Source organism: Corapipo altera, unplaced genomic scaffold (assembly GCF_003945725.1).
Source record: "Corapipo altera isolate COAL_440 unplaced genomic scaffold, ASM394572v1 75, whole genome shotgun sequence".
NCBI classification, from domain to species: domain Eukaryota; kingdom Metazoa; phylum Chordata; class Aves; order Passeriformes; family Pipridae; genus Corapipo; species Corapipo altera.
In genome coordinates, this window is record NW_020884887.1 from 7,898,323 (window position 1) to 7,924,789 (window position 26,467).

The 26,467-nt window shown below is 45.6% G+C and overlaps 2 protein-coding genes across 2 annotated transcripts; both read left to right on the forward strand.

Moving 5' to 3' along the window:
* The first annotated feature begins 1,601 nt into the window (after positions 1–1,601).
* On the forward strand, positions 1,602–16,834 carry LOC113947181 (serine protease inhibitor Kazal-type 5-like). Its single transcript, XM_027643503.1, has 8 exons — positions 1,602–1,643; positions 10,571–10,698; positions 11,160–11,223; positions 12,873–13,000; positions 13,109–13,160; positions 15,487–15,617; positions 16,217–16,289; positions 16,769–16,834. The coding sequence occupies exons 1-8, from the start codon at positions 1,602–1,604 to the stop codon at positions 16,832–16,834; spliced, it is 684 nt and encodes a 227-aa protein (XP_027499304.1).
* A 770-nt stretch (positions 16,835–17,604) lies between these two features.
* Positions 17,605–24,512, forward strand: LOC113947293 (serine protease inhibitor Kazal-type 9-like). The gene is made up of 5 exons (XM_027643704.1): positions 17,605–17,753; positions 20,081–20,208; positions 20,568–20,631; positions 23,547–23,599; positions 24,016–24,512. The coding sequence occupies exons 1-4, from the start codon at positions 17,634–17,636 to the stop codon at positions 23,550–23,552; spliced, it is 318 nt and encodes a 105-aa protein (XP_027499505.1). The 5' UTR covers positions 17,605–17,633; the 3' UTR covers positions 23,553–23,599; positions 24,016–24,512.
* The last annotated feature ends 1,955 nt before the right edge of the window (positions 24,513–26,467 follow it).

Sequence of the window (26,467 nt, forward strand, 5' to 3'; positions counted from 1 at the left end):
TATATGTGCACAGGCAAGTGTGTTTTGTGATATTGTTTTTGAATGCAAGCCAAAACCCACAGGTAATTAAATGTAACAAGGCAAGCCTCAGGACTTCCCATGGTGAGCACATTCCTGCTTCAGGGATAACAGTTCTGTGTCATGAGTGTCATGTTTGTGTGCAGGAGAAACCATGCAAGCTGGAATCTGTCATGGTGTCCTAGTGCTGCTGCCAGAAAGGGCCTGGCAAGCACTCCCACCAAAGCACGGGGAGTATTAGGTCAGTAGTGAGTGTATTAGCTGAAAATCAGGTACAAACTTGCAAGGAATTTAGTGTTTGCAGACATGTACTCTGGAGTACTTGACCACAGCACAGAGGAGTAGGCTCCAGGGTTACATATTGAATGCATGAAACTTGGGCTTTGGTGTGTGAGTGAGGACTAAATTGAAGTGCTTTAACTGTGTTAGACCTGAAGTGATTCCTTAACATCCCAGTGCATTTCTGGTGATTCCTCTCTGCAGCATCAAGGGTTGTGCCATTATCTTTAAGGCTGAACTATTCTTTCAGCAACCAGAATGATGCTATTGAATGTAATGATGCTGTTTGGCAGTGTGCCTCCATTTCACAAAGAAATGTGTTTAAACCTTTTTACATCTCACATAAAAGGACAAGTCTCCTCTTTCCCAGGTACTGCCACATCACCAGCACACTGGGGGAAGGTAGTACAGTGACTGAATAGTGATGGGTGCCTTGAAGATATTCTGCAGCTTTCAATTTAAAAATAGGGGGGTTTGATCAATTGCAAATATTCATCAGTTGTATGCTCTCCCCTAAATTTGGGGGATATGGAAGGAGAAACAGAAGACCACAAAATCATGGAATGGTTTGGGTTGGAAAGAACCTTAAAGATCATTCAGTTCCACCTCCCTGCTGTGGGCAGGGACACCTTCCCCTAGACCAGGTTGTTCTAAGCCCCATCCAACCTGGCCTTGAACACTTCCAAGGATGGGGCAGCCACAACTTCTCCAGGCAACCTGTGCCAGTGTCCTGCCACTCTCATAGTGAACAATTTCTTCCTAATATCTAACCTAAGCTCTTTCAGTTTAAAGCCACTTCTCCTTTGTTCTATCACTGTATGCCCATGTAAAAAGTCCTTCTCCAGCTTTCTTGTAGCATCACTTTAGGTATCGGAAAATGAAATTTATGGAAAATCCATAGTTTTCGTGAAAATGTATTTACTTTAGGTTGTAGTTGCTGATTTTTATTTTTATTTTTTTTTTTTTGTGAAAAGTTGATGGTTTTCTTTGGAAACTATCCTCAGTGAGTTGCAGTTCCAGTTGCAATCCATGGCAGAAGATGCCTCTAGCAATGACACTGGCTTTCTGTCATGTGCATGCACAGAAATGCCTTATTCTCAGTTACCTTCTACACAGCAAGGAAAATTGGGATCTAATCTTCCTGTGGGCTCTTTTAGAGGAACCACTGGTGCCTTAGGGGATCACACTCCAGCTCAAGGCACCTGCATCAGGCTGGTTATGGGATAGGGCAGAGATCAGTTTCACAGAGCAATTAGGAGAGTGGGGTGGGGTGATACTATAATCTAAGAGCAACCAACGCCCACATGGGGCCTGTTTTTGGCCTCCTGCTGTCACTGCAGCCATGGGTACGGGCACTTAGGCCACCACACCCTGTGGCTGATTCCAGCACTATAGAGCCTTGGCTGCTGATAAAACATAAATAATAATTTTGCAGAGAGAGAAACACTATGTTCTTGTCACTTGCTGTTCAGGTGGGGGTGTTTGGGGGGTGAAGGTTGTTGGGTGGCATGGAGGGGCTCAGTCCTTACTGGTGGGCAGGTTATTGCATAATCTTTTGTGCACTGTGCTCTCCTGGCACTCTCCTTACCGTCCATGGGAAAATGATCTCAGGACAGATTTTTCTTCCTCTCTTGAAATTCTGCTGTTTCAGTAGCCCAGTGACAGTCATTGTCTTTCATTTCCATATGTGAGTTGAAGCCAGAGTCAGAAAAATTTCTACTTTGTTCCCAAACAATAAGACTGTGTTTTTTTGCATGACCACTCTGGGTTTCCAGCCGGTGTGCCATGCTTTACTTCTAGCTGTGGTCCACAGCTGGTGCTCAGCGGAGGCTGGAGAATACCCACAGTGAATCCAGGCAGTTATGCAATGCTACACATGAAGTAAAATTCCTTTCTAACCCCTGCAGGCGATCAGTTTACACCCTGAATGATGAGATTTTGATTACCCTTATCTAAGGTACAAATACTGTTATACCAGCGGTGAAATCAGCTGGCTCTGGTAAGGACTATCAAAGCACAGATCTTGGTGGCCTTCAGAGGCTGAAAGTCCTTGGCAGTTCCAACGGGATGTCATGGTGCTTTGCTATGGATGCAGATGTTATTTACTGAGGCCTTGTAGATCAAAACCCGACTCCTGCCATCTCCAGCCTCACGATTTTCAATGAAAAATACTGCCCTGTGAAGTGTTGACAGTGGGAATGGCAGGCTGCTTCCTCAGAGACAGCAGGGAGAGCTTGTTGCTTCGATGCTGGATCTCCCTCTGAATGCAGAGACTGGTTCCAGCATCCCCAGCCCCACATGGCATCAGTTATAGCTTGGGGAGCAGCTTTGCTCTCCCAGTGAGCATTGTTTCCCAGGGCAGCTTTATTCTTCTGCGAACAAAAGTTGTTGAGCTGCAGGGAAGCTCCTGGCTGGAAGGTGGGACCTTTCCACAGCCTGACTGAGACTGGTGGGTGGAATGAGACTGGATGGTGTGTTACACACTCAGATGCATCTCTCCCCAGGGTTCTTCTGTCTTGTATTTCACATCTAGAGGAAAAAGTACGTTTAAAAAAAAAAATCAAGCCAGCAGTAAGCCAGAGCTGCTTGTACTGCTCAACCTGATGGAAGGGAAGGAGAATTGATAAGTTAATCAGTTTTCAAGGTCAGGAGAGATCAATAGGACCAGTCAGTCTGGTGTGCTGTGCAAACCAGACCCTAGACACACTAGTGAGTCCTGTACCAGGCTTGCCTGAGAGATAGCATTGTTGTTTTGACTCATGGGAGGATCTCTCGCACCACAGGGATGAGTTCCAGTATAAGACCAGGGATGAATAGACTGAATTAGGTGTGACCCAGAGGATAATGCAGCCTTCTGCATCTTAATGTATTCATCTATGAAATGCAAATAATAATAGGGGAACCTTGTAGGGATTCATTAGTCCTTTGAAGATGGTATGTGTTACATGCTATTATTGTGATCTTCCAAAGTTGCCTTTTGGACCTACACCTCTTGCTGTTGCTCACTTCCTGATTCATTTCCCCCTCCTCCCTGGCACTGTCAAGCCACATCAGCAGAGGCAAAGGCCTGTCCAGGACAGTCAGCTACATGTCATGGTGGCTCACGGCCTGGAAAGGGTTGCAAAGATGAGGTTCATGCTCTGGTTCAAGCACAGAGGGCTGGGAATTGCTGCCATGGCATTGCAGGTGTGACAAGGAGACACAGGAGGATGTGCTGGAGGATGTACAAGTGGCATGTCAGACAGTCCATAACCCAAGATACATTCTGTGACTTTCAGATCAGAACTAAAACGGTGGATTTTGGCAAGAAAGGAAACCTGGAGACGGGGAAGAGTGTAACTTATGAGGCACTGGGTCCAGAGGAGGTTGCAGCAGATGCTGGATTTAGGGAAAGTTCTTAAATGCTGTTAGTGCACAGAGATTTGCAAATCAATTGTTCCAAATTAAGTTTATCCCTTTTCTTTCCTTTTGATATAGTAAGTTCACTAAACACACAATTCTGGGGTTTTTTTTGAGTCTGTTTTATTCTTCAGTAAAGACTACTGCTGTGCTCTAGGTGTGTTTCTGAAATGATTTTTGCTGAGGCTTCCTGTGCTCTAGGATGCAGAGCACTCACTGTGCACCTGATTCTCAGAGGTGTATGAAATTGGGAAGTTCCCATCATTCCTCTCCTGGACTTGAGCAATTCATCCTCCTTGGTGAGCTGCCAGAGAGGGAGTGGTGCACCAGGATGCTGGGACTTAACACCCTCCACTGCAGCATTTGCAGGGATGCAGCCAGGTGTTGTGAAGGGTCAGCAGATGGGTTGGTTGCACACCCAGCACCGCGGTGGGAATTGAGCAGCCTCTTGGGAAGGACTTCACACTGGGGCAGACTCTGCTTTGGGCTCAGGGAGCTTGTCCTGGCTGAAGGGAAGAGACTGTGTTGTAGATTGTGGGTACCTCTAGTGACAGTGGGATTTCAAGTGACATAAACTTGTTTCTCTCAAGTTCTCACCTGAGAGCTGCAGCAACAGAACGTACAAACAGGGGAACTCTTAGGCATGTGGCTATTGCAGTCCAGAAACTCAAGCCTACTTCCATTGGCTTGGGGCTTACTGGCTTGTTGGCTGATCAGCACTTGGATTTTGGTAACAGGAGGGCATGAGGGCAAAGAGCTTTGTCCAGTGTCATAAACCTTGCTCTTCCATAGGATGTGTGTGGATGAGGTACCTCCCAGGCTGCACACAGGAGATGGGTGAGACTTGTAACTGCTCTTGCAGCAGAGTGCAGCCCAGGATGGGTGCATAATTGGGTATCTTGGACAGGGAACCATCTTGACGTGGTGGTTGCCAGCAGAGGTGGTTCCTTTTCCAAGGCTTTAGGCAAGATGTGCAGAACAGACCTTCCCTGTGGGCAGCACTTCTGCAGATGCTGCTCAAAAGGCTGTGTTAGCTTCGATGTTAGGGGAGCAGCATAATAACCTACCCTTGGTATTTTTTATTTGGCAGCTGCAGATAAGCCCAAAATGAGCTGCGAGGGGCCGTTTGCTCTGAATATAAAGTGTTAATGCTGAGAAACTGATTAAAAATGGGTGTCTCTGAAGTTCTGCTGGAAACTGGCAGTCAAACAATGAAGAGCTACCAAAGAAAGCACAAATGGTTTAAAAAACGCCCCAAACCCAACCAATCAAAAAAATCCCCAAGCAAACCCACCCTACCCTCACCCCATCCTCTCCCCCTGCACCCCCTGAAAAAAAAAGCAAACCCACCTACCCCTCCAAAATAAACAAACAACCCCCGCCCCCAACCAGTTATACTGCCAAGATGTTTTTCCCTGATAAAAATATCCCTAAGTGATGCTAAACCCATTAGGAAGGTGGTGATCCTGTCTGCAAAACATGTCACTAATGGGAAGAAAAACAACTTCCTGAGTGGACAAGGCATCTCAATTATTTTTATCTCTCCATAGATACGTTCCTGTGCAGGCACAGGCTGTGAAGGAGTGAAATGTGGGAACGTCAGAAAAGGGGAGAATTTTCATAGAAAAAGGAGTGTACATCACTAATTGGGGTGTGAATCATTTGGTTGTTTATTGGACTCCCCCATTCTCCTCCTTCAGTGTCCCTAGAGAGGGAAGAGGTGAATGGCCCCTGTGGCTGTGTCCTGCTTACCACAGTGCTGGCCCAGCTTGGTGGCTTTAGGATTTTGTCCCTGGGACTCCTCATAGTCTCTTGGGTTTTCAGCAGATGAGAGTTTCCCTAAATTTCATGTTATGCTCCCATTTTCTCCTGCATTTTCATAGTTGCTCCTTCATGATTATTTTTATCCTGATTCCTGTTTCTTTAGCAGAATGTGGTGAAAAATAGACCCAGTGAGAGCTGTCCTACCAGGGATAGCATCATTATATGCTGTTTACTTTTCCAAAATTTTAACTGAGACATGAACAAAAGAATCTTTGCAATATCTCTTCTTGCCCTCTGCTGCTTTTCTCAGTGGCATATTGCTCTTCAGCTGTTTGGCATAACTTTTTAAATTAAGATTAGCAAGGTGCTATCCTAAATGCATTGCTAAAGCATCAGGATCATCTCTCTTACAGATCCAAATCTCCAATACAAATTCCTATGGAAATTAATGAGCTGTCTGGATTCCAGTGCAAGATTGAGACTTTATAGTGTAAATTGATCAATATAGTGTAAATTGGTCAATACAGGCAATCAAGTGAGTCAGGCAAGGTTTATGCTTAATACACTCTTGCTGTCATCCCTCATTATTCTGTTCAGGTTTGTGTAACTCAAGCACACACACGCAAATCCTTCAAACCATATGGCTTTGCTGGGTTCTCTCCATCCCTTTACTTCACATTTCATATCATTGCTGGTTTTTTTTGGAAGTTGTAGTTATGCAGTAGTAATTAAGATGGAAATCCTTCTTTTTTTTTTTTTTTCCCCCTTAGAGTTTTGTTACTGAATATGGTTTTGGTATCAAGGTGTGTTCGGGCCATTCCAACCTTCTCCCACATGTTGATATGGGTATAATTGGTGGACAGGATGCTGCTATAGTGGGAATATGGGAGAAAGATGGGGTAGTCACAGGGCCAGTGTGGGGTCAGGACCCAGATCTCTCTCTTCTTTTCCTTATCTCTCTCTACACTGCCAGACTGGGACCTGCTCTCACCTGGCCAGTCTGACCAGATATGGCACCCACTCTGTTTTCTTCAGGAACAGGGCAATCAGCCAGCTTGTCTTAAATCAGGGAATTGTTTCACTTGTCTGTAGGAATAGAGCTTTTGGTGTTTTACTTCTCTGTAGAAATGGAGCTTTTGGAGGATTGAAAATTTTAAAAAACAAAACCCGTTTTAAAAATGTATTTCCCCTTCCCAAACCCTCCCACCTCATGGCTGACTCATGGACAGACACTTCAGTAACAAATAACATCTTTTGTTTTTGTCCTTCAAATAGATTTCCCAGCTCTAACCACTTTTAAACTACCATACACTTTCTTGCTTTTTCTCTTCCAGTTCTCCCAAGGATTTACTGACACATGCTGTATCAGCTTAGTTTTATTCTCTTCCTGTTGGCCTCCCCTCTAATTCCACACCCAAATATGCATACAGAAATTATGATTCAGGACAACACACAGCTCTTCACATCTGCCATGAACCATCTGTATGACCTCAGGCAGTTTACTTCTCTGTTCCAAACTCTCCACTGTGTGAACCTGCACATGATTTCATTTTGAGTTGAGGAGAAATGTTAAGGATGACCACACACTAAAGTAGGAGTCTAATTGCTTGGCTTTGGCTCCAGTTGTAAACAGTAACAACTGTTCTAATCTCAGAAGCGTGTGGCAGCAGTTTATTACAAGGATTTATACTGAGCTGTGGTGGCTTGTCTGGCCAAACACATATGTCATGCAGAAGTATGTTTTCTTCCTCAGATGGTAGTGATCTGCCTCTCTGCACAGCCACAGCCTGTGCTTGAGTCCCTCATCGCTCTGCTCTGCTTCACTGACTCATTTATCCTCTTTCAAACCTTGCAAATGGCTTTTCTCTCCAAATTCTTCTCTTTTTCACTGGAGAACAAGGCACACAGCTTCTTCCCATGTAAATCACATTCCAAAACTTTGATGTCATTTTTATTTTCCTCTCTGGAATCTCCTGAGAAACCCTGCACAGGATGATTACCTTCATCTTATCTCTTCTTTGGGAGACACCTGAGCAGGGCTGCTTCACTGGACCCTTTAGCATCAATAACAACACACCTCTGAGTACCTCAAAGAGCAGCTTCTGTATGGTCTGCCAAGTCCTACCTGGGCTGAGGAAAGGTTTTCACTAATAACACTGCAATTTTTTCTTAAGACAACAGGGAAAAGATAAGGATCTGGCAGTATGGTTTTACCATTGACACAGCTACTGTGTGAACTGTAGCATCAAGCCTAAAGAATTTCAATAAAGCCTCAAACTTGATGTTTTTCAACCTTTCCTGAATGTTTACTCCTTAGGTTCATACTGAGAGGCTTTTATAAAAGCAAACTGACTTCCAGAGGTTTGAGTGACCTGGCCTTCCTATTGTCTCTTCTGGAGCCACGTTATTAAAATAAAGCCCTTTCAGCTATTTTGTTGAGATATGAAAGGGTATTAGTGGTGTGTTGACTGGAGTACCTGCTGTCCTATGAACCACCCTAAAGATGGCAAGAATCCCTCTGGCTCTGTGGGGGATCTGAAATGATCTATTTATAATTTTCTTACCTTGACAAAATGCAGGGAGTGACTCAAATATGTCCCATCCTTATGGAAATTAATTGTGTTAATGAGATCATTAGAATTTAGAGTAGTGTCACCAAACTGGTTTTTTCAGCTAATGATGGTTCTTGGGAAGATTATGTCATAACGAAGGCGGAGAATCTGGTCACCTATATATATGTGATCAGACCTGAGCCCTGTCTTTGGGTTTCATTGAGCAATGCACTAGTAGAGTCAACACAGGCAAAGAGCTGCCACCCTCACCATGAAAATAGAAGGTGCCTCGTTGGTCCTTGCTCTGGCATTTTTCTGCTTCTTCTCAGGTTAGTAACTTCTGATGTTCTCTGTGCTGAATCTGGGACTGGCAGAGGACGCAGCCTGGGAGATCCCATAAAAACAGTGGGATAAAGGACTAGAGCCCTTGTTGTTTAAAAAGCATAGTGGCATAACAGAAGACCACCCTTTTTTTTGCTGCACTACATGTATTGATTTAACGTCTTGATAATGGCTTTTTCTCTTGTGTGTGAGAACGGTCAAGTTTTATTGGTAGGTAAAAGCATCTATTTTTAATAGAATTAACAGTTTAAGAAAAAAAAACAACCCAAACCCCATTTGTCTAAGTGAAAGAATACCAATTTCGAAACAGACTGAATTTTTGCATAAAAAGCCCAACTTTGAACACAAATGTAATACAATTTTTGGTAAATTCAGAAAAATGGTAATTTCTTGTCAACACTTGCTAAGGAATGCATTTTTATATGGCTGCAATAATTTGGCTACAATAGAGAGACTTCAGCAGGAGTTATGTTTGATGTAATGGTCTTTCAATTTACTGCCTGTTTCCATTGAAAAAGAGATAATGGAGGATTTCTTGATGGTTCCCTGCAATGCTACTGATGATGTAAAAGAGGATGAAACATATTATACCAGCTTTAAGTGGCTTAGTAGAAATAAATATGTATCAGCTATTCACCTGCTGACTCAGTATTAATTTAGTAATTTGTATGAGGTATTGCAAATGGAATGGGCCTTGAAAAGGAATTTGTCATTTTGGACAAACAACAGCGGTATGGCCTAGCTCTGATATCCCAGTTTTAAGTGATGGTGAAGAAAGCCAAAAATATTTTGTGAGGTTGATACAACTACCAAGGCAGGGATGTAGAATAATGGAAAAACAGCCTGAGAAAAGTAACACAGTAAAGGAGGGCACAAAGGCACAAAAAAATAGTTGTGTTTTTGCATTTGAATAACAAAAAGCACAATGTTCCAGAAACTCTCTAATGCCCAGTCCTTTCAATCAGTGTAAAATAATGCGTTGGATTAGCTTTTATTGAGAGGTATTTGGGTAGATTAGGAAACTGCATTATTTTAATTAAATGCTTTTGCTTTAAAATTTCCCTTCAAAGATTTTTGTATGGTTTCATTGTTGGTTTTTCTGTCACAGATGTTGCCAGCCAAGCTTCGATTAAGGCGAGTCCAACCTTTTCTATTCTGATTCTCCTTTTGTTTTGCCAACTTACACTGCTTAATGCATGCTCTGAGCAAAGTCATTTAGGAGGACTATACTTAGGCATCATAGTGCTTTTTCAATGGTGGAAAAAGCAGTGAATCTCTCCATATTTAGAGACAATACTGTTGTAATACAGTAATGGCTCTAGCTGATAGTGTGTGTTTGGTGCATGATGCTGAGAACATATTCAAGCAGCTCTGGGCTGGAAATCTCATGAAATGAAGCTAGAAATGGCATGAATTATATTTTTAATGATATCTTATAATATAGCTTCTGATCCATCAGAAACTCCTGCTTCTGGTAATTCCTGAGTTTCATAATTAAAAGAATTAAGGCAAGTCCTTTGAGTCCCAGAAAATAATTTGATTCAATGACTGAGAAGTCAGTTCCATTCATGTTTTAATCAAGCAAGCTGGTCTCCTTGGTAAAGATCCTTTCGGAAAACGGAGTAGCCAAAAATAACTAAACGGTTCATTGCTTCTCCCTCGTCTGCATTCCAGTTACCCAGCAGACGAGGCGAAGGGCTGCTGCAGCATCACATAATATTACTGCTCTGCTTCCTGAGAGGGTTGTACTTTTCTGTGCTTGTCTTGCACCTGAATTGCTCTTCAGTCACTCTGGTCCGTTCATTCCTCTTGCATCCCTCTGGCACTTCTAGGCCTGTATTTTCTGCTCTTGAATGACTTTGTAACATGGAGTCCTTCCCTGCAGCGGGTAGCAATTTGCATCTGTATGCAAATTAAATATATAGTCTTTAAATATGTATTCATTTTCACATGATTAATGATTCTTGCAATGGGTTTTGGACTTTCCTAGTTGTCTTTTCTGCCTTGGGAGCTGTGAGCAGGGCTCTCGATACAGCCTGTACCACGTGTGATGTGTAGTGAGGGATGGGCAGGAGTGTGGCAGCCCCAGGCCTGGTGTGAGCAAACTAGTGCTGTTTGAGAGCATGTAGCACACCCAAAAAAGATTAAATAGGAATGAACTGTTCTCAGGATCTTGATGGGAGCCTCCACTGACTGTTCTCCTCTGTGCTTTTCAGAATGAGTGCAGGAAAATTTGGTCACTTCTGCGCAGTGGGAAGTTTTCCTGTCCCACCACCAAGGAGCCCTTCAGGAGCCCGAATAGCAAAGGCGACCTCAACAAGTGCATGATGTGCCAAAGGCTGCTGTGAGTATTGGCTGCCTGCTGGCTCCAGTGACCATCCTGCCCATCTGTCCTCTCTTCCCATAGTAATGAGCCCACTCTCAAGAGTCTCTGTGTTGTCCTGGGCCAGTCAGACCAGTTAGTAACTCTTCAGCAAACCTGTGAACCCAGTCCATCTCTCCAGCTCATCACATGGTGGGGACTCACCACGGGGTGTGAGGAGCAAATGCAGAGTGAAAACTGTCAGAGATTTAGTTTCTTATTTCTGTAGGTGGTGTTTATTAGGATGAGAGACCTGGATATTAGGCAGGGAGAAAGGATGGCACCCCCAGTGCAGAGATGCTAAACACCCAGTGCTGGTCCATCCTGCTGCCTTGCGCAATGGGGAGGTGGGGTCGGCAGGACTGGCCTTTAATCACCACCTGTCTTGGCTTTGCATCCGAGGACTGCAGCTGCTCCGTCACTCACACCTCCCTTTCTTGCAGGGAAAGAGACTCAAACAAAGGGAGTGGTGGAGAGGTGGACAGGAATGTGAACTCCTTGGGAAAGGTGAGGTGAAACATCACTGCTGAAGCCAGTTTTATTGGCGCACTGGGAGCAGGATGATGCAGTACCTTTGCGTCTTCTACCTCTGACCCGCTTCCCAAGTGCGCTTCCTTGTCTGCAGTGTGGGAAATCCTGGCTTGGAGAATGGGAAAGGGTCCAGCAATGCACCTGCAATGAGAACTGGGCAAACATGCTCTGCCATGGGAAGAGGGTCTGAAGGAGTGTGTGGCTTTGTGCCATCCACAAGCATAAAAGAAACCAAAACTCCTCACGGCTCCTCCCAGGCAATCTCGTCCCAATCGGGCAATTACTGACATGGCACATACAGTCTGTGCCTGACCCAGAGTACACACCAAGGAGGATACCTGCCTGTTTATAAGGCATACCATTGGTATCTGGCAAATAATTAATAGCAAGTTTGGCGCATGTGTGCTCTGACTAGGGCAGGGTGTGGGAACAGGCTGGCTCTAATTGTCCCTTGTTTATCTTGTCGATGCACCTGGCTGGTTTCTTTTACCCATAGCTGCCTTTCTAGATAGCAGGTCTTTATGTGGAGGGAGCTGCCTTTTTAGCCTGGGGTTTTTATTCTAGGTTGGAGTGAATTGGTTTCCATCAGATAGTGTTGGTTGCGGTGATTTATTTATTTATATGTTACATCTGGTAAGCAGGGTAGCTTCCTAGCTCTTGTGTGTCTGGGCAAATTAAAGGCTTTGTAAAGCATGGCTGTCCTAAGGGAGATCTTTTTTAAACACCTGACTTGCCAAAGTGTGGTCCTGACGGCAGAAGGACAGTTTTACAGCACCAGGAAGAGACCTACACTGAATTTCTTTGTTAAGCCATAGATTTTCTGTCTGGCTTTTGGCAAGTAATTTTCTAGGCCTGACTTCCCCATCTGCAGAGCTGGGATAAGTTATCAAACCATCTCCTCTACACAGTGTGAAGAAAAAAATGTATTACAGATCACATGGCAGATAAGGTTGTAAGTGCTGCATAAATGAACCTAAAGATTTCACATGTACCATGGGTTTCTTATGCTGCAGACCTGCCCTGAAAGTTATAGGAAAGCTCTTCGGAGGAAAGTAAAGGCCAGCCTGAAATGCTTAAGTGGGTTTTGCTACAAAAGCCTTTTGTGAAATAGAGTGCTTGGGTTCAATTAACACATACCGTCATGTTAAGTGGAAGGTAAAAACACCCACGTCTTACTCTCCTGTACCTGGGAATGTAAGGTGTGCAAGGATTATACTTTTTTATGCCTGCAGCTTCATCTTTTTACTATGCATGAATTTTAAAATTCTTGATAGTATGTTCTCTCACGAGATATGGGAAAACTGACTTTCTCATTTAAAATTCACTGAAATTGTAGATTTTATACTTAGAGCACAACTTAGGTCCTTTGGGTAGGCTCTTGCATGTCTTTTCTATTAGCAATAGAAATAAGGCTACCCTGGATGTAAAAGACAGATCTGCTCATCTAAACATACTGATTTATTTGTTTTATGCTGCGTGCTATGGTTTTCCATTAAGTTATGCCTCAAAGAAATAAAATAGTGCTTGAAATGTTTTTCATTGGGTGAATAATCCTTTGTGGATTTGTGGGAGATGCGTCTCTGTCAGCATATTGGTGTCAACCCACGCTTTTTGTATTTGTACAGGATGACTGTTGGGAGTTTCGGGATCTATTCAAGAAAGGGAAACTTTCCTGCACCAGGGAAAATGACCCTGTCCGGGATGCCTCTGGGAAGCAACACAGCAATAAGTGCATCATGTGTGCAGAGAAGTTGTGAGTAACAAAAAAGAATCACTTGCCCCTCCTGTGGCTGATGAAGGGGAAAACCTCTTCTCCCTGGAGCACCCTGGTATTCACTTTCTCATCTTCCTTCTCTTCCAGCAAAAGGGAGAATGAGCGGAAGTTATCTAAAAACAGACAAGGAAAAGATAAGGTGAGATTAAAGTATTAGGCAGGTCAATATAGAACTTTATTGGATTTCCACCCAGACAGACAAAAGGCAATGTTATTCTATGCAGTTGCTCGGTCTCCTCTGACTTAATTTTGAGATCCACTTTCCTTTCCCTCCCTATTTATTATTCATGCTCTTGAATCCCTCAAGTAAACAACTTGTGCCTGAATGTCATGGTCTGTCCCACTGACCTGTGGATCTAGGTACAGGCAAACCCCAACAGAGTAGGAAACCAGCTGTGCTGTACTGTCCTAAATCCGGGCTCGAGGGTGGAGACATCAGTGCTGCTGACGGTGCTAATTAGGTGAAAAAGAAAAATGTGTGGAAAACTGAATCTGAACTCTACACATCTTAAGAGATCATTGTGTTCTGGGAGGAAAGCTTAGCCTTGTGTTATCTCCAGGCCTGTTGTTCAGTTTTAGCTTTTTTATTGGAAACTTTGTTCTCATGGAGCTGCCATTCACCACCTTTTCCCTGGCATGCTGCAGCCACCATGTCCCTGTGCTCTGATGCTTTGCTGGCAAAACCAGCTCTGTAAGGGTGGAAAATAGTTGCTTTCCAATCCTTACCTCTTGATTCCTGCTATAGTAGGGACTGGTGCGGTCCCCTTAAGCTTCAGTCTTGGGGATAATCCTGTTTTAGTGTTTTTCTAATGATTTTGGCACCAGAAAATAGAAGTATAAGTGAAATTTGCTTGGGGTAAAGCTGGGAGGCAGTATCAGCGGAAGAGGATCAGCAGATCACTCAAGACTAATTGGATACCACTGAGGCCTGGAGTAATAGAAACAAGATAAAATGTAATGGCACTGTAAGATCACACAGTCAGTGATTAATAAGAATTCATACTCATTGGTTAAAAGTGACAGAGGATAAGAAAGCTCTGCATTTATTAGTGGGTCAGGGATGCGACAAGCCACGAAAAAGGCAAATGCACAACTCGGACTCAGTGAGATTTTTGCAGCAGAGGTCGAGAAGTTAACAGGGCTCCAGAAATGCTGGTTCAAAGGGAGAGCGTTTGAGAGAGGCTGTTGGGGAAGGCAGATTTGTCTTGAAGGCTGATGATTGGGCTGCTGAGCTGGGCTGGCCCCAGGGAACAAGACAAAGAGGGGCAGGGAGAGCTTTCCTGGGCGAGTCATGGAGCAAAAGCATTGCCTGAACTGCTCAGGGGTGTGAGCACATGCTGGTGGTGGGGAAGAAACAGCGAGGCTCTTTGAGAGCCCCTCTGAAGTGGGTGCAGTACTTATTTGTGGTGGGAGTAATGCACTGTGACTGCTGAGCACAGCGGGAGCAGGCTCATCCTGCACTGGATCACCTCTCCTACCCACGGCTAGTATGGCTCTAGGAAAACTTGGGGTTTTGCACTCAGAGTGGTTTGCCAGTGTTAGTGCCATGGGAAAGCTGTGGAGATGGAGGCTGAGATGCTCTGGATGGGATGAGGGACAACACTGGGGAAATCTGCTGGCAGAGAGGAGGAGGTGCTATAAACTTCTGAGCAAAGCAAAGAACGAGACCAGTGACCTGCTAGGGACCTTCATGCAAGCTATCAAAAACTCTGTGCACAAAAAGGGCAGAAAATTGCAAGTGTTAAAACCTCTTTTGTAAAAAGGAAAGAGTAAGTGAAATTCAGTTACTTACCCTTTGTACTTGCTGTTTGGAACTGGCTATTGTAGTGTGTGAAATAGTTGAAATTAGGGGGCCGAATGTTTCCATGTTACATAACAGGGGCAAGTTAACACAGTTTCTGTGCAGCAATTTTGAACAAGGAACAAATTAACGATCCACTCTCCAAACAACCTGCCTCTGCCTGTGGACTATTAAGTATGTTTGCATTGTGCTTTTATGTTTTAACTGCTTCTTCTATATTGACTTTGATCCCAAAATGTGGCTGATTTGGAGGACACTACTCTCTTTGTAAAGAAAATTATCTGAGCTACTATCTGGGAAAAGGCTGTAGCTATGTATTAAGGATGTTGGGAGAAGAGGGAGTGACTTATTACCGTATTGGTCACATCACTGGCATGCTTTGGATAGCCCAATGAGGAGAATAATAATTAGTTGGACCATACTAGAAAACTCCCCAACACGTGCTGTGCAGGCAGAAGGATCTGGAATTTTTCTGACTCACTCCTCTGTTTATATGCTAAGTGGCTGGTGCTGCACACCCTCTTCTCTCACCCCCACCCAGACTCTCCTGGGATGCATTTGTGATGGTTCAATGCTTTCCTGGCAGGGAACCCCAAGTTCCCAAGGGTCAAGTCAATAAGACGAGGAGGACAGGGTGCCCTAAACTGCTGCCCTCCTTCTGCAGGATGACTGCAGTGAGTTTCGCTCCCAGTTTGAAGCTGGTGGACGACTGTCCTGCACGAGGGAGAATGACCCTGTCCGGGATGCCTCTGGCAAGCAGCACACCAACAAATGTCTCATGTGTGCCGACAAGTTGTGAGTACAGCTTCCTCTGAGCAACAGTAGCAAAGGGGGAAAACCTCCAGCTGCAAAACTGCAGCTTTTGCTTGTGAAGCCGCATCTGGGCAATGCCTGGCAGAGTCTTGACTCCCAGTGGCCCTCCAAGAGATGCTCTGACAGTAGGGCTGCAGCCATTGCCCCTCTTCCTGCTTCCCTTTCAGCGCTAAGGGCCCAGGGGCAGGTGAGAAGCAGCGTGGAGTAGAGGAGGAGAAACAAGTTTGACAGAGAGCGGTCTCTTTCCCAGGGGACTGTTGGGCATGGGCAGCTCCTGAGGAGTTTCCCATGCATGTACTTTGCCTTCCAGATGCTCTCTCTCTACTCCCATAGAGCATATGCAGAAGCAGCCCTGATATGAAAGCAACCACCTGGATCCAGGATGTAGCATACAGTGGGAATGGTGAGGAGAAGGGAGAAGGCTTAGAGGTGGGAATTAGGAACAGGACCACCAGGAACAAGGACTGTGGATGGGGAGGTGGTACCTAATGGCATAATGCTGGCTTACAGGGCAGCCCTGGGTGCTGGTGGCACTCATGCTGCCATAGCACTACCTTTTTTCTCCTCTTCTCTTCTTCCAGCAAAAAGGAAGCTCAAAGAGGAGGTGGAACGGGCCAGCGTAACAGATTGCCCACTTCAGAGAGGACAAACCAGGTGAGATGGAGCTCAGAGCCTATATTGAGCTCAGTGAAAGAGTCTGTGGGATCTGGGTGGCCAGGGACTGCCTGTGGTCATCTTAGGGGTAATCAGGGTTCTTAGGATGCTGTAGCCAGCGAGTGATGGGGGAGATGCAGATTATATTGCAAAGCCTCACTCATTTGTGGGATGGACCTGGGTGTAAGCATACAAACTGGACATATTTGGACCTGAAAGAACAGCCCCTCACTTTCCCAGTAATGCTATATGAGAGATAAAGGACAGGTCCAGACTCTCCACAATCCTGTAAGCCATCGGATGACATCATCTGGTGGGTTTGGAGCGTATCAAACCTGCTTCTCTAATTACAGCACTGTAATTCTCTGGGTCTGGGAGGAGGAGGGGGGGAGGGCAGGAGCTGCTTTAGCTTTGCCACTTCTCTAGTTGTATAAAAGTTGTTTCTGTGGTTGTTGAATGTGACCCTTCCCCTTTTGCAGAAGAACTGTGGTGGTTCACGGCAGGGTGTAAATGAGAGACGTCCCTTCTCAACGGGCCGAGGGTGAGTTCAGCAGCACCTGGGTTGGCAGCCTGTCTTTCCCACATACTACAAGCCCTGGCACTGGTTTCTGCCCCCTTCCACCTACATGCATTTTCCTAGGGATGGTCAGGAGGTTTATTGGAGCAGGAGTGTTTTGGCAGCACACAAACAGCACTGTCTGTGATGGAGAAGTCCATGTTGTTCTGTTTTGTGCTCAGTACAGCATGTCTTTGCACTGGCTAAGCTGGTGATGGGAAAGAGGCATGGTGGGGCATGTTTCTCATGCAATCCTTTCTCCTTTTTGGCCTTGACTTTGTGTACTAAGCACCAGTGATTGCTGTGTTCAGAATCCCTCTCAGGACGCTTTGTCCAGCAAACCCTGACTCCTGGCAGTGCACCCATGGGTTAGCCCTGGCTCATCCTCATTCCCTAGCTCAGAGGTAGTGCCTGATGTATCACGTGCTTTCTGGGCACTGGTCAGGCACTCCTGTTTGTTTTATAGCTGCTGGACCTGAGCAGGACTCAGCTGCTGCTTTTTCAGAGCCTTTTCTGGGGAACACTGAGATTTCTTGCTTTTGGCTGGTGCAATTCCTCAATCCCCCTTCCACCAAGTGATGCCAGCAGACACAAGGGTGCAGAGCCCTGGGGTGGTGGTACACTTGGGCTGAGCACAGGGCAAGGTTGTCCTGCTGTTGGTTGCCTTCCCGGTAGAATGTGCCCTCTCCTATCCCTGTGAGCGGGTGGATGTCACAGTGCAAACAGCTCTCAGAGCTGTGGGGAGGGTGGGTTTGCACTGTGCTCCCTCTGTTTGGGAGGATGGTGTGATGAACAGTATCTTTGCTCTCTCTGCCAGCCCACAACGAAACACAGCTCAGCGTGGCAGGAACTGCAACCGGTCACTTGGCCGCAAGTCACAGAGCAGAGACACCGATGAGTCCCAGATGGTAAAGCCACCTCCTGCACCTTGGATGGCAGCTGTATGAGCAGAAATGGGGACCTCTCCCACAGAGGCTTCTCTGCCAGTGCTGAGCCCCCCCTGCTCCTTTCTCAGCAGATGCTCCTGTTCTTGCTGTAACCCTAAAACTTCTCACTTGGCCCTGTGTCCTTGGAAGGGTTTGAATGAGTGAAAGTATCTGTACTCTGATGCCAGTCCCTGTATCACCCGGCACTGAAGCAGTGGGAAGGGCTTGGCTCCTTATGGGAGTACATCAGCTATGGGGGTGCTGGTTTTGAACTCAGGCTGGATGCCTGCCCCACATGTAGCCAAATTGGGTTGAGAAGTGCCACCTTCCTCCTCCCTTCCTTCGTGTTGAGAAGATGCTGAGGTAAAGGCCGTGGCCAGAACATGGTTATGGAGCTGACCAGGGCATGAGGACAAGGTTGGCAGGAGGAGGGAGTGCTAAAGGGGGAAACACTGAGCGGTAGATGACAAGTGTGTACGGAATAATGTGGGAAGAAGGTGGGGGTGTCTGCTCTCCCTTCTCATGAAAGAAAATGGAATAGTTCCAGCAAAGCTAAAAATGGAAAATATGAACTAATAAGAGAAAATAAGTTACCGCAAAAAGGGTGACTAAACTGTGGATCTCACTGTCACAGGGTGTTGTCAAGAGGTAGGATGGTTAAAAAAAAATTACCTGATGTTTTAATTCCTCTGGTGTTTGCATACAGTAATTTAAATAACATTTTGGAAGGCATAGGAAGTGTATTTCCATGGGTGGAAAGACCTTACTACCAATTGCCTTAATTCTCCCTGAAGCCTCTGTCACTGACCGCTTTTAGAAAAGGGATATTTGAGTTAAAAACCCGGTAGGTAGTTCAGGTACAGCAATTTTAATGCATTCCAGAGGAAGCATTAGGTGTAATGAGGCCAGTCTGCTTCAGGGCTTAGTGGTATTTCCTGGTAGCACTGGAGGGGGAGTGGATGCTGATGAGCCTGACTGACCAGAGGTGATTCAGAGAGCAGATCTGCTCCTCTCCTCTTTCCAGGGCCACCTGTGGGTTTTGTCACACAGTTCTCCAGAGCCAAAGGAGTGGTGGCACTGGCTGCTGGCACCTGTGATATGTGGGGCTGCTGGTGGGGTGGCCGCCTGTCCTGGGCAGAGGTGCAGGCAGCACTGTCTGGTGCGTAGGAAGGCATTGAGCAGAGGATTGCAAAGGTCAGCATTGTCTGCTTTCACATCACCAATAATTACCCAGGTGAGGGAGGAAGCAGCACATTACTGAAATTAACAAGTGATGTTTAACCAACAGGTGCTATCACAGCACCCCAACATCACTGAAACCCCCCTACAGCACCTGGCACGAAACCTTCCTTCCCTGTCGTGCTTCCCACGGCTATTGATAAACCATCATTTTTGAGCTAAATGCTGCATCTCAAGGTGGAATGGGAAGTGGAATACCCTCTCAGTCCCACTGTACCATTTGCAGTCGTAGCAACATATTTTGTAGCACCTGGAGATGGGGTTGGGAGCCCATTAGTCACTTTTTCGTCTCGGTCTTTTCTCGATGCCTGGAGCAGTGGTGGGTGGCGGAGCTGAGGAAGGGGCTGTGTGTGCCAGGGAACAGGCTGTGCTATCCCTGACCTCTGCTGTTGGAAATCTGCTATGACTCTGCAAACACCCGCCCCGCTCTGCTGGTAGGGTGTGAGAGGCTTTTTCGGGGTCTCCAAAGCTCACTCCTTGTGCTGTGAGTTTGTCCTGGCTGTGCCATGTGTGGTTTGTAAGGAAAACTGTGCCTAAATGTTCCCATTGCCATGCTTGAGAGGAAACAAGAGGGCACCCCTCATTAGTCATAGCTGCTCAGATATGCTCGTGTCTGTCGATGCAGTGGGCGGCAGAAGTTGTGTGCGTGTCGCACCGCCCTCGGGCAGCACCAGTCTGCTGGAGACGTCTTTCCTTAATTTTGGCCAATGGGCTTCGTCTTCATTCTTGGAGATGAAACAGCATCAAAGCCCTGATAAGGAGGGCTAAGAACAGGTAGCAGAAGTTTGTCTTCTTATGGATCCACAGTGAGAGAAATAAACCCGCTCAAGACCATGGTGTTGAGGTGGATTAGATGAGTGGGACATGAGGGCTCTATTCCCAAAAGCTTGACTGGCTAGTCCAACAAGAGGCACAATCTCTTTCCAAGTCTGTCCTGGCTGGAGGTGTGATGGACATGCTAGAGGGCAGAGGGGCCCCATGCAGGGCTTGGTTTATGAGCACTTTTAAGTCATGTAAAGAAGGATCTTGCAAGTGAATCAGCACCAAATGCGATTTCTTTGTCTCTTCAGCTGGACTGTGATCGAATTCTGCACGGGGTAAAGGGTGGAAGAATTTTCTGCAGTGAATCCTCACAACCAGTCTGTGGCACTGATGGGAAAACATACAAAAATGAATGTGACTTGTGTTCAGCTGCCATGTGAGTAGGCGGAGAGATTTCACTAATACAGGGCCATCCACCATTCCCGAGTGTCTTTTGCAGAACAGTGTTTGTTTTGATACATCATGACTCACTATCAAGTGTGTCCTCAGTGCTTTGCTGTTAAGCAAACATAGATCAAAATGCCTGAGATTAATCTGATGACAGCTAATTAAGATACACAAGTTGCCAGGGTCCCCTATTCCCTTTCTGCCCAATCACAGATTGTTTGGGGAGTAATAAATGCCACCATAAGCATCAAAGCATTAAGGAGTCCACAGAGGACTGTCACGCTGATGGCAGAGAGAGCTGTGGCGTTGCAAGTGAATAATAAGCAATGTCTTGTCCTCCCTTTGCAGGAGAGCTTCAAACTTCATCACATTAAACTATCAAGGCGAGTGCCGAGAGCCTGCCCCTGAAGTGGTAAGCGGCATGCCACGGCTGGGCTGTGAACATCAATCTTTTCCTCTGGTGAAACTCCCCTTTTGGCACTGTCTCAGCCTGTGGGGGTCAAATCCAGGCAGCCACAGTGGGGAGTGAAGAATGAGAAGTAGCTGGCACTTCGTCACAAACTGCCCACTGTGCCCTTCAGCAGTAGCTGGGGGGTCTACGCTTAGACCCTGCTGGCAGGTTAACTGGGTTAACTTTTCGTTCAATTAACAGTGGGATAATTAAAGCCATGCTCTACAGCTGCTCTTCAGCCACATTTGTTGAGAGGGAAGAGAGGTATTGGGGCCCCCATCTCTCTTCCTCCCCGCCTTTTGTTTATCTGGATGGGAATGTTGCTGACGTGTGGAGGAAAGTGCCTCTTGCTGTGTGTAGTATCCCATTTTTCACTCCAAGTGCCTGCTGGGGAGCCAACCTGGCCTCTGCCATCTGTGGCAGGATTGTTAGAGCCCCAGAAATGGATGTTCATGGTCTGGATATTTATATACAGGTTGAGACTTAGATTTAATATATAACCTGTGTATAGTCTCCGTGTTTTGCTTAGGCTGTATGGTAGGAAAGTGACGGGAAAACACCTGACTTTCCTCCTGGGACTTTGGTTTGGCCAGGAAGACCACAACTGTGTAAACTATAAATGGCTCCTTCCCTAAGTAATATCCAGGTAGATGGTTGGGAAATCAAAATTAGTCACTAGGTGGCATACTTTCTGGAAAGGTCTTGACATCTTATGCAATCCCACATAGCAGATGAGTTAAACATTTCTCAGTTGTGCTTTGTCCTTCTACCAGTGGAAGCTTGACAGTCTCAGCATTTGGATTTGCAGCCAGTGTCTCCCAGTTTGTGTCTGTTGAGTTCACAGGCTGTCCTGTGGCACCCAGGGACAACTGTCCTCATTGGCATGAACTCTTTAGAAACTGAATATTCGTACCAAGGGAAATAGGTCACCTTTAGGTGATCCAAATATTGAACCTGTCAAAGAAAAGTTCTGTAAAGTTTTGGATGGAGCTTTGACTTCTGAATAAGAATGTGGTATCCATGGGTTTGTAGGCAACAAGGAGCTATGAGATATGAGAGCAGTCATGCCATGCCTTCCTTTGCTCAGTGACAGGATGCCCCCAGATCCCCAAGACACTAAAACTAAACATTCTGGCTCTTTTTCTCCTCTTCTGTAAAGCAACAGGGTGCTCTAAACTTTGTTTCATCAAAGAAATTGTAGTGCAGAGAGAAAGAATTTTGCCTGTGGTGGTACTGGAGGCCTTTGTGTCTTGATTTTTAGTGAGAGGGAGCCACTGTTGGCTTGTGAATTCTGGGGGCACAGGAAGACCAGGCAGTACTTGAATCTGCTAGTGACTGTGCTCACACTGCCCGAGACAGAATGAGACTGGGTACACTGTGGCAACAGAAAAGTAGAGAGGATTCCCACAAAACTGCGCCTGGTCTGGAATTCCTTACTGTTTCATGTTTTACCAAGCTGTTACGGCTCTCAAGCCATTGCAATTAAAGGGGGATGCCATTTACTGAAAGTCACAGCTTGTAGCTGTGTTAAGTACTCCAAGGAGAGTTGGATGCAATTAAAAGGGAAATGATAAGCTTTTTCTGAGGGGTAAGAAAAGTTAAACAAAAACCCCCATGCACAATGATTTATTCTTAGTTTTTTTTATGTCACCTGAAGGATCAAACTGAAAATTTATGGGAGCTTATAAACAATGTACAGAGCAAATCTATTTTCAGCACTGAAATTCATGCTCACTTTCAGTATAATGAATTTTTCTTTCTGCTGAAGGCTTGGGCACTGAAAAATGCTACTAAAACCTGGAGGAAACCAGCTTCCAGCCGTGCTTTTGGCATCAGAAATAGATTTAGAGAGTTGGAATGTGCAGAATATGAAATGCTTTGGAGGAAGATAAGAAATTGTTACCCAAAAAATGTAATATTTCCTTGAGTTGTATTTTTAATATATCCATAGAGAGTGCTGGGTTACCCGAGACTGTTCAAGCTGCCTCATCCCTTTGCCTGCATCCACTCCTGCCTGCAAAGCTGCAGCTGGATTTCCATGTGTTTCTGACAACTCTGGTAACCTGATGGCCATCAGGGAAGGATGCTTGTAGGAAGGGATGGGAGCAATATGGTTTGATAGAGATCTGATACTAAAGGGTGTTTCTGTGCACGGCTGAGGTGGAAAACCTTGCTGCAGAGTCAGCCTGTCCCCACTGGCCAGCGTTGGGTCTTGCCACCTTGCCTGGGAGGTCTGTGGTTTAACTGAATTCCTTTGATCCTGTTCTGCTTTACTGATGAGAAATGTAGGTTGGCATCCTGGGTTTAGATATCTTTTTTTTTGTAAGTTAACTGGCTGGTACGTCCTGCAGTGCTGTGTTACATGGATGAATTGATTGTGGGTCTTTCCAGCACATCTGACTTTTAATGCTGCATGTCTTGCAGTTTAAAGGTTTTTCCACAGATCACCCAGGCAGTAGTCACCAGTCTGCCCACATTAGTCAATAAGTGAGGGGAAAAAAGGGGATATCCAGTTTCTCCTTTTTTTATTTTTTTAAACCTGTTTCTTAACAAATAGAAAACTCCTAGATGAGCAAGTCCCGGTTTCCTTACAATGCTCTCTGTTTTGCCATGCTGCTTTTTGAGGTGGCAAAATAAGAAAAGACAAAAAGCAGGACCTTTCCCAGTTAGAAAATAGGTGTGGAAAGCACCTAGCTTCAGGCTGAAATTAGTCTTGTTTTCCACAGCTGGCAGCAGCCCAATCTGCCTGTCCTTGTGCCAGGTTCTGCTGCAGTTGTCTCACGTGGGCACTGAGTTGGCCTTGAGGGGCTGTCACACTGATACCAGTGTCACACAGCAGTGGTCAAGTGGACTTATTTTTTGCTCTTCCTTTCCAGGAGTAATGGAGTTCAGACTGCCAGCAAACACCAGGGATCACCTGTGACCAAAGGTACGGAGAGTGGGACAGTGACTTACTCCTGCTTGGCCAACCTGTCCTTTGGGGGCTGTGTTTCACAAGGGTTGGAGTGTCCTACCTTGCTGGACAAGCAGCAGGGCTGGGACAGATGGCTCTGCAGAATTCCTCCTCTCACTGCAGATATGGGATGGCGGGGCTGAGTCTGTGGGAACTTGCAGTAGTGGGCTCTGCCCACTCCTTCTCCCCTGGCTCTGTTTTTCCCAGCCAGGCTGTCCCTGCAGAGTGGGGAGGATGTTGGCAAGCAGCTGCTGTCCCCCATCACAGAGAGGCAGGCTGGCCCAGAACCCCTGCAGAGCGTGGGGGCAGCTTCGGTGTTTCCTCATGGTTCTTTCATGTCCCTTTGCCTTCTGGGACTATAGTAATGAACTGTCTGCCCTCTGTCTCCACAGGGCAAGTAAAGGAAGAGTCGATGTTGATCATCAGGGGAGCTGCCAAGTCCCCAGGACTGCCAGAGCTGCCTTCAACCCCTTCTGCAGCAAACAGGGCCCGTCCTTGCTCAGGTGGAGGGCGAAAGGCTGTGGGGACTCCGTGGTGTCTTCCCAGGTCTGCCCCATGCATGCCGTTGCAGTCTCTGCCACCTCGCTGTGTCTTAACGTGCTTCTACAATAAAGATAACTCATCAGCTTCATGTCACTTTTCTTCACTAAGCCTTATGGGAGGGACACACGAGTCCCCACTCCGGCTTTACACCACGTGCTCCTTAGGCAATAAGCACCCAGAGGTGCACCAGCTGCTGTAAATACCTGGCGAAGATGTTGGACCCAAGGAGGAAGAGCGTGGTCCAGGGTTTTGTGAGAAGGGACCAGGGGTCAGGTTCCCTCTGACTCATTATGGGGTCTTGGGCTAATCACTTCACTGCCCTATCAGCCCTTTTCTCCTGCCTGTAAAACAAACATTAAAAGATACTTACCTACCTCAGAGGGTTGTTTGAGATTTAATTGGTTTACATTTGGAAAGTTACAAGGAAAAATTGGTTTTAAAGTACCTTGTCTCTGGGCTGGCAGTTTAATTGTTACAGGGAATGCCCTCTTCCAGGCTTCTTGTCTAAGGCACTGGGAAATCCAGACCACTTTGTTTTGAGCAATAGTGGGAAGTAGTGGTCATCCTGAGTGGTCACATCAGATGGTGTGCTGAGCCCTGCCCCGCCAAAGCTGGAGCTGGGGACACATCCAGGCAGAATCTGAAGGTGTGGATTTGGCCAGCAGTATTTCTTGCTGTGAGAGGGCAGAACCACTGATGGCACCCTCAAGGCAGCACAGAAAGCTCAGACATTGTGATGCCCATGGACTGTCACTGCCTGGTTCACCTTCTGCCTTGACCTGAACTTCCCTGTGAGCTCAAGGGCTCAGCCCGTGCCCATCTTTGGGTCCATCTCCTGCAGGGAGAGAAGGCTCCTTCCTTCGGGGCCCTGGTGCTGGGGCAGATGCAGAAGTGAGAATTTCCATGGCATGAAATGGCTTAAGGTTTTTAAGGAAAGGTATTGTTGTTTTGAGGTGTAACTGACCTGCAGACAGTTCTAATTAATTTATATTCTGAAACTATGCTAAGATAAAACCAGGCCTTTGAGTTAAGGGTTTCCCTGGCTTTTTGGGGTCAGTGAATCTGGGAATAGGGTGGAATGCAAAGCAGGAGACACCGATGGTGGGTTAACAGAACTCTGCTGGTGGTTTGCACGTACCTCCTGTACTTTCTTTTATAGCTGTTACTTAAAGCAAATATGTTCTTTATTTGTATAAACTTTATTTCAGGACATTTCCAGAAGACCTTGAATGAACATACACGGTGTTTGAGTCCATTTAGACCTGATCTGTAAACACTTTCTCTTGCAGATAAGGCTGGAATGTCTTTCTTTCACAGCCACTTGATTTTTCTTTCAATTTTTACAGGATTTTACCTAATACCAATTAATTTCACTCCCACCAAAGACATAGAATTTTTTCAATTAAGTTATCAAATCCTTTTTCTCTACAGCAGTTAATGAGAATTGATTTTAAACTCTCAAAATGCTTACATATTGCATCACATTTTATTATAACTGATAATAATAAAGCCTGATTTTATTATCAACAGATTCTGACATAAGTGGTTGTTAGTATTTTTTATGCTGATTCTAATGTAAGCAAACACTATGGTTTAGAAATAAATTATGACTGCCTCTTTCTAAGTGGAAAATCCCCTAAGTAAGTAGAGTCATGTAGGGTGAGAGTCCCCCGTTTGGGACTGGTTAGCTGTTTTGGGGAATGTAAAGTTTGTCTTAGAGCTGTGATGAAACAAGTACATTCTTGAATGTTATTTATGCAGCCTGAGAACAATGAATGTCAGACAGTAAAAATGTGCTCTGATGATGTCTGCTCGCTGATTCCAGCTAAAATCATGTGCAGGGACATCTACATGATTTCATAAAAGCAGTGCACAATTTGTGGCTTAAAATAAATTCTTGCAAATGAAAATCAGTGCTCTTGAAAGCTACTATGATTTGTAGTGATTTCAAGTATTTAAGTTTTCAAATAATGACCCCTAAAATCTGCATTAAATGTGCTTGAAAAGCAATGAGCTGATGAAGCCAGTGCCCCAGTAGCCTCTTCTGTCAGTATTTGAGCACCTTCTAAATTTTTCCTGCTGCCAGAAGAAATTATCATCCACAAAAATCGCAGCTGGTGATAAGGGATCATTAATCAGATTCCAAGCTTGTCTGCTGAGAAGATGCAGGACAGAGACCTGCTAAAACTGCCTGTGTTTCTGTGAGCAGCAGTACCGGCTCCATCCTGTTCTTGGCAGCCTTCTTGCTTGATCTGTTCTTGCTTTCCACCCCTTTTTGCAGGTTACTCCAAGGGCTGCTAG

Bases quoted from the DNA above. Each gene is read 5' to 3' on its own strand.
- LOC113947293 (XM_027643704.1), top strand. From the start codon at position 17,634: ATGAACAGTATCTTTGCTCTCTCTGCCAGCCCACAACGAAACACAGCT. The intron at 17,754-20,080 runs GTAAAGCCACCT...TTGTCTCTTCAG, and splicing joins ACACCGATGAGTCCCAGATG to CTGGACTGTGATCGAATTCT. The intron at 20,209-20,567 runs GTGAGTAGGCGG...CTCCCTTTGCAG, and splicing joins GACTTGTGTTCAGCTGCCAT to GAGAGCTTCAAACTTCATCA.
- LOC113947181 (XM_027643503.1), top strand. From the start codon at position 1,602: ATGGGGCCTGTTTTTGGCCTCCTGCTGTCACTGCAGCCATGG. The intron at 11,224-12,872 runs GTGAGGTGAAAC...GTATTTGTACAG, and splicing joins ATGTGAACTCCTTGGGAAAG to GATGACTGTTGGGAGTTTCG. The intron at 13,001-13,108 runs GTGAGTAACAAA...CTTCTCTTCCAG, and splicing joins ATCATGTGTGCAGAGAAGTT to CAAAAGGGAGAATGAGCGGA.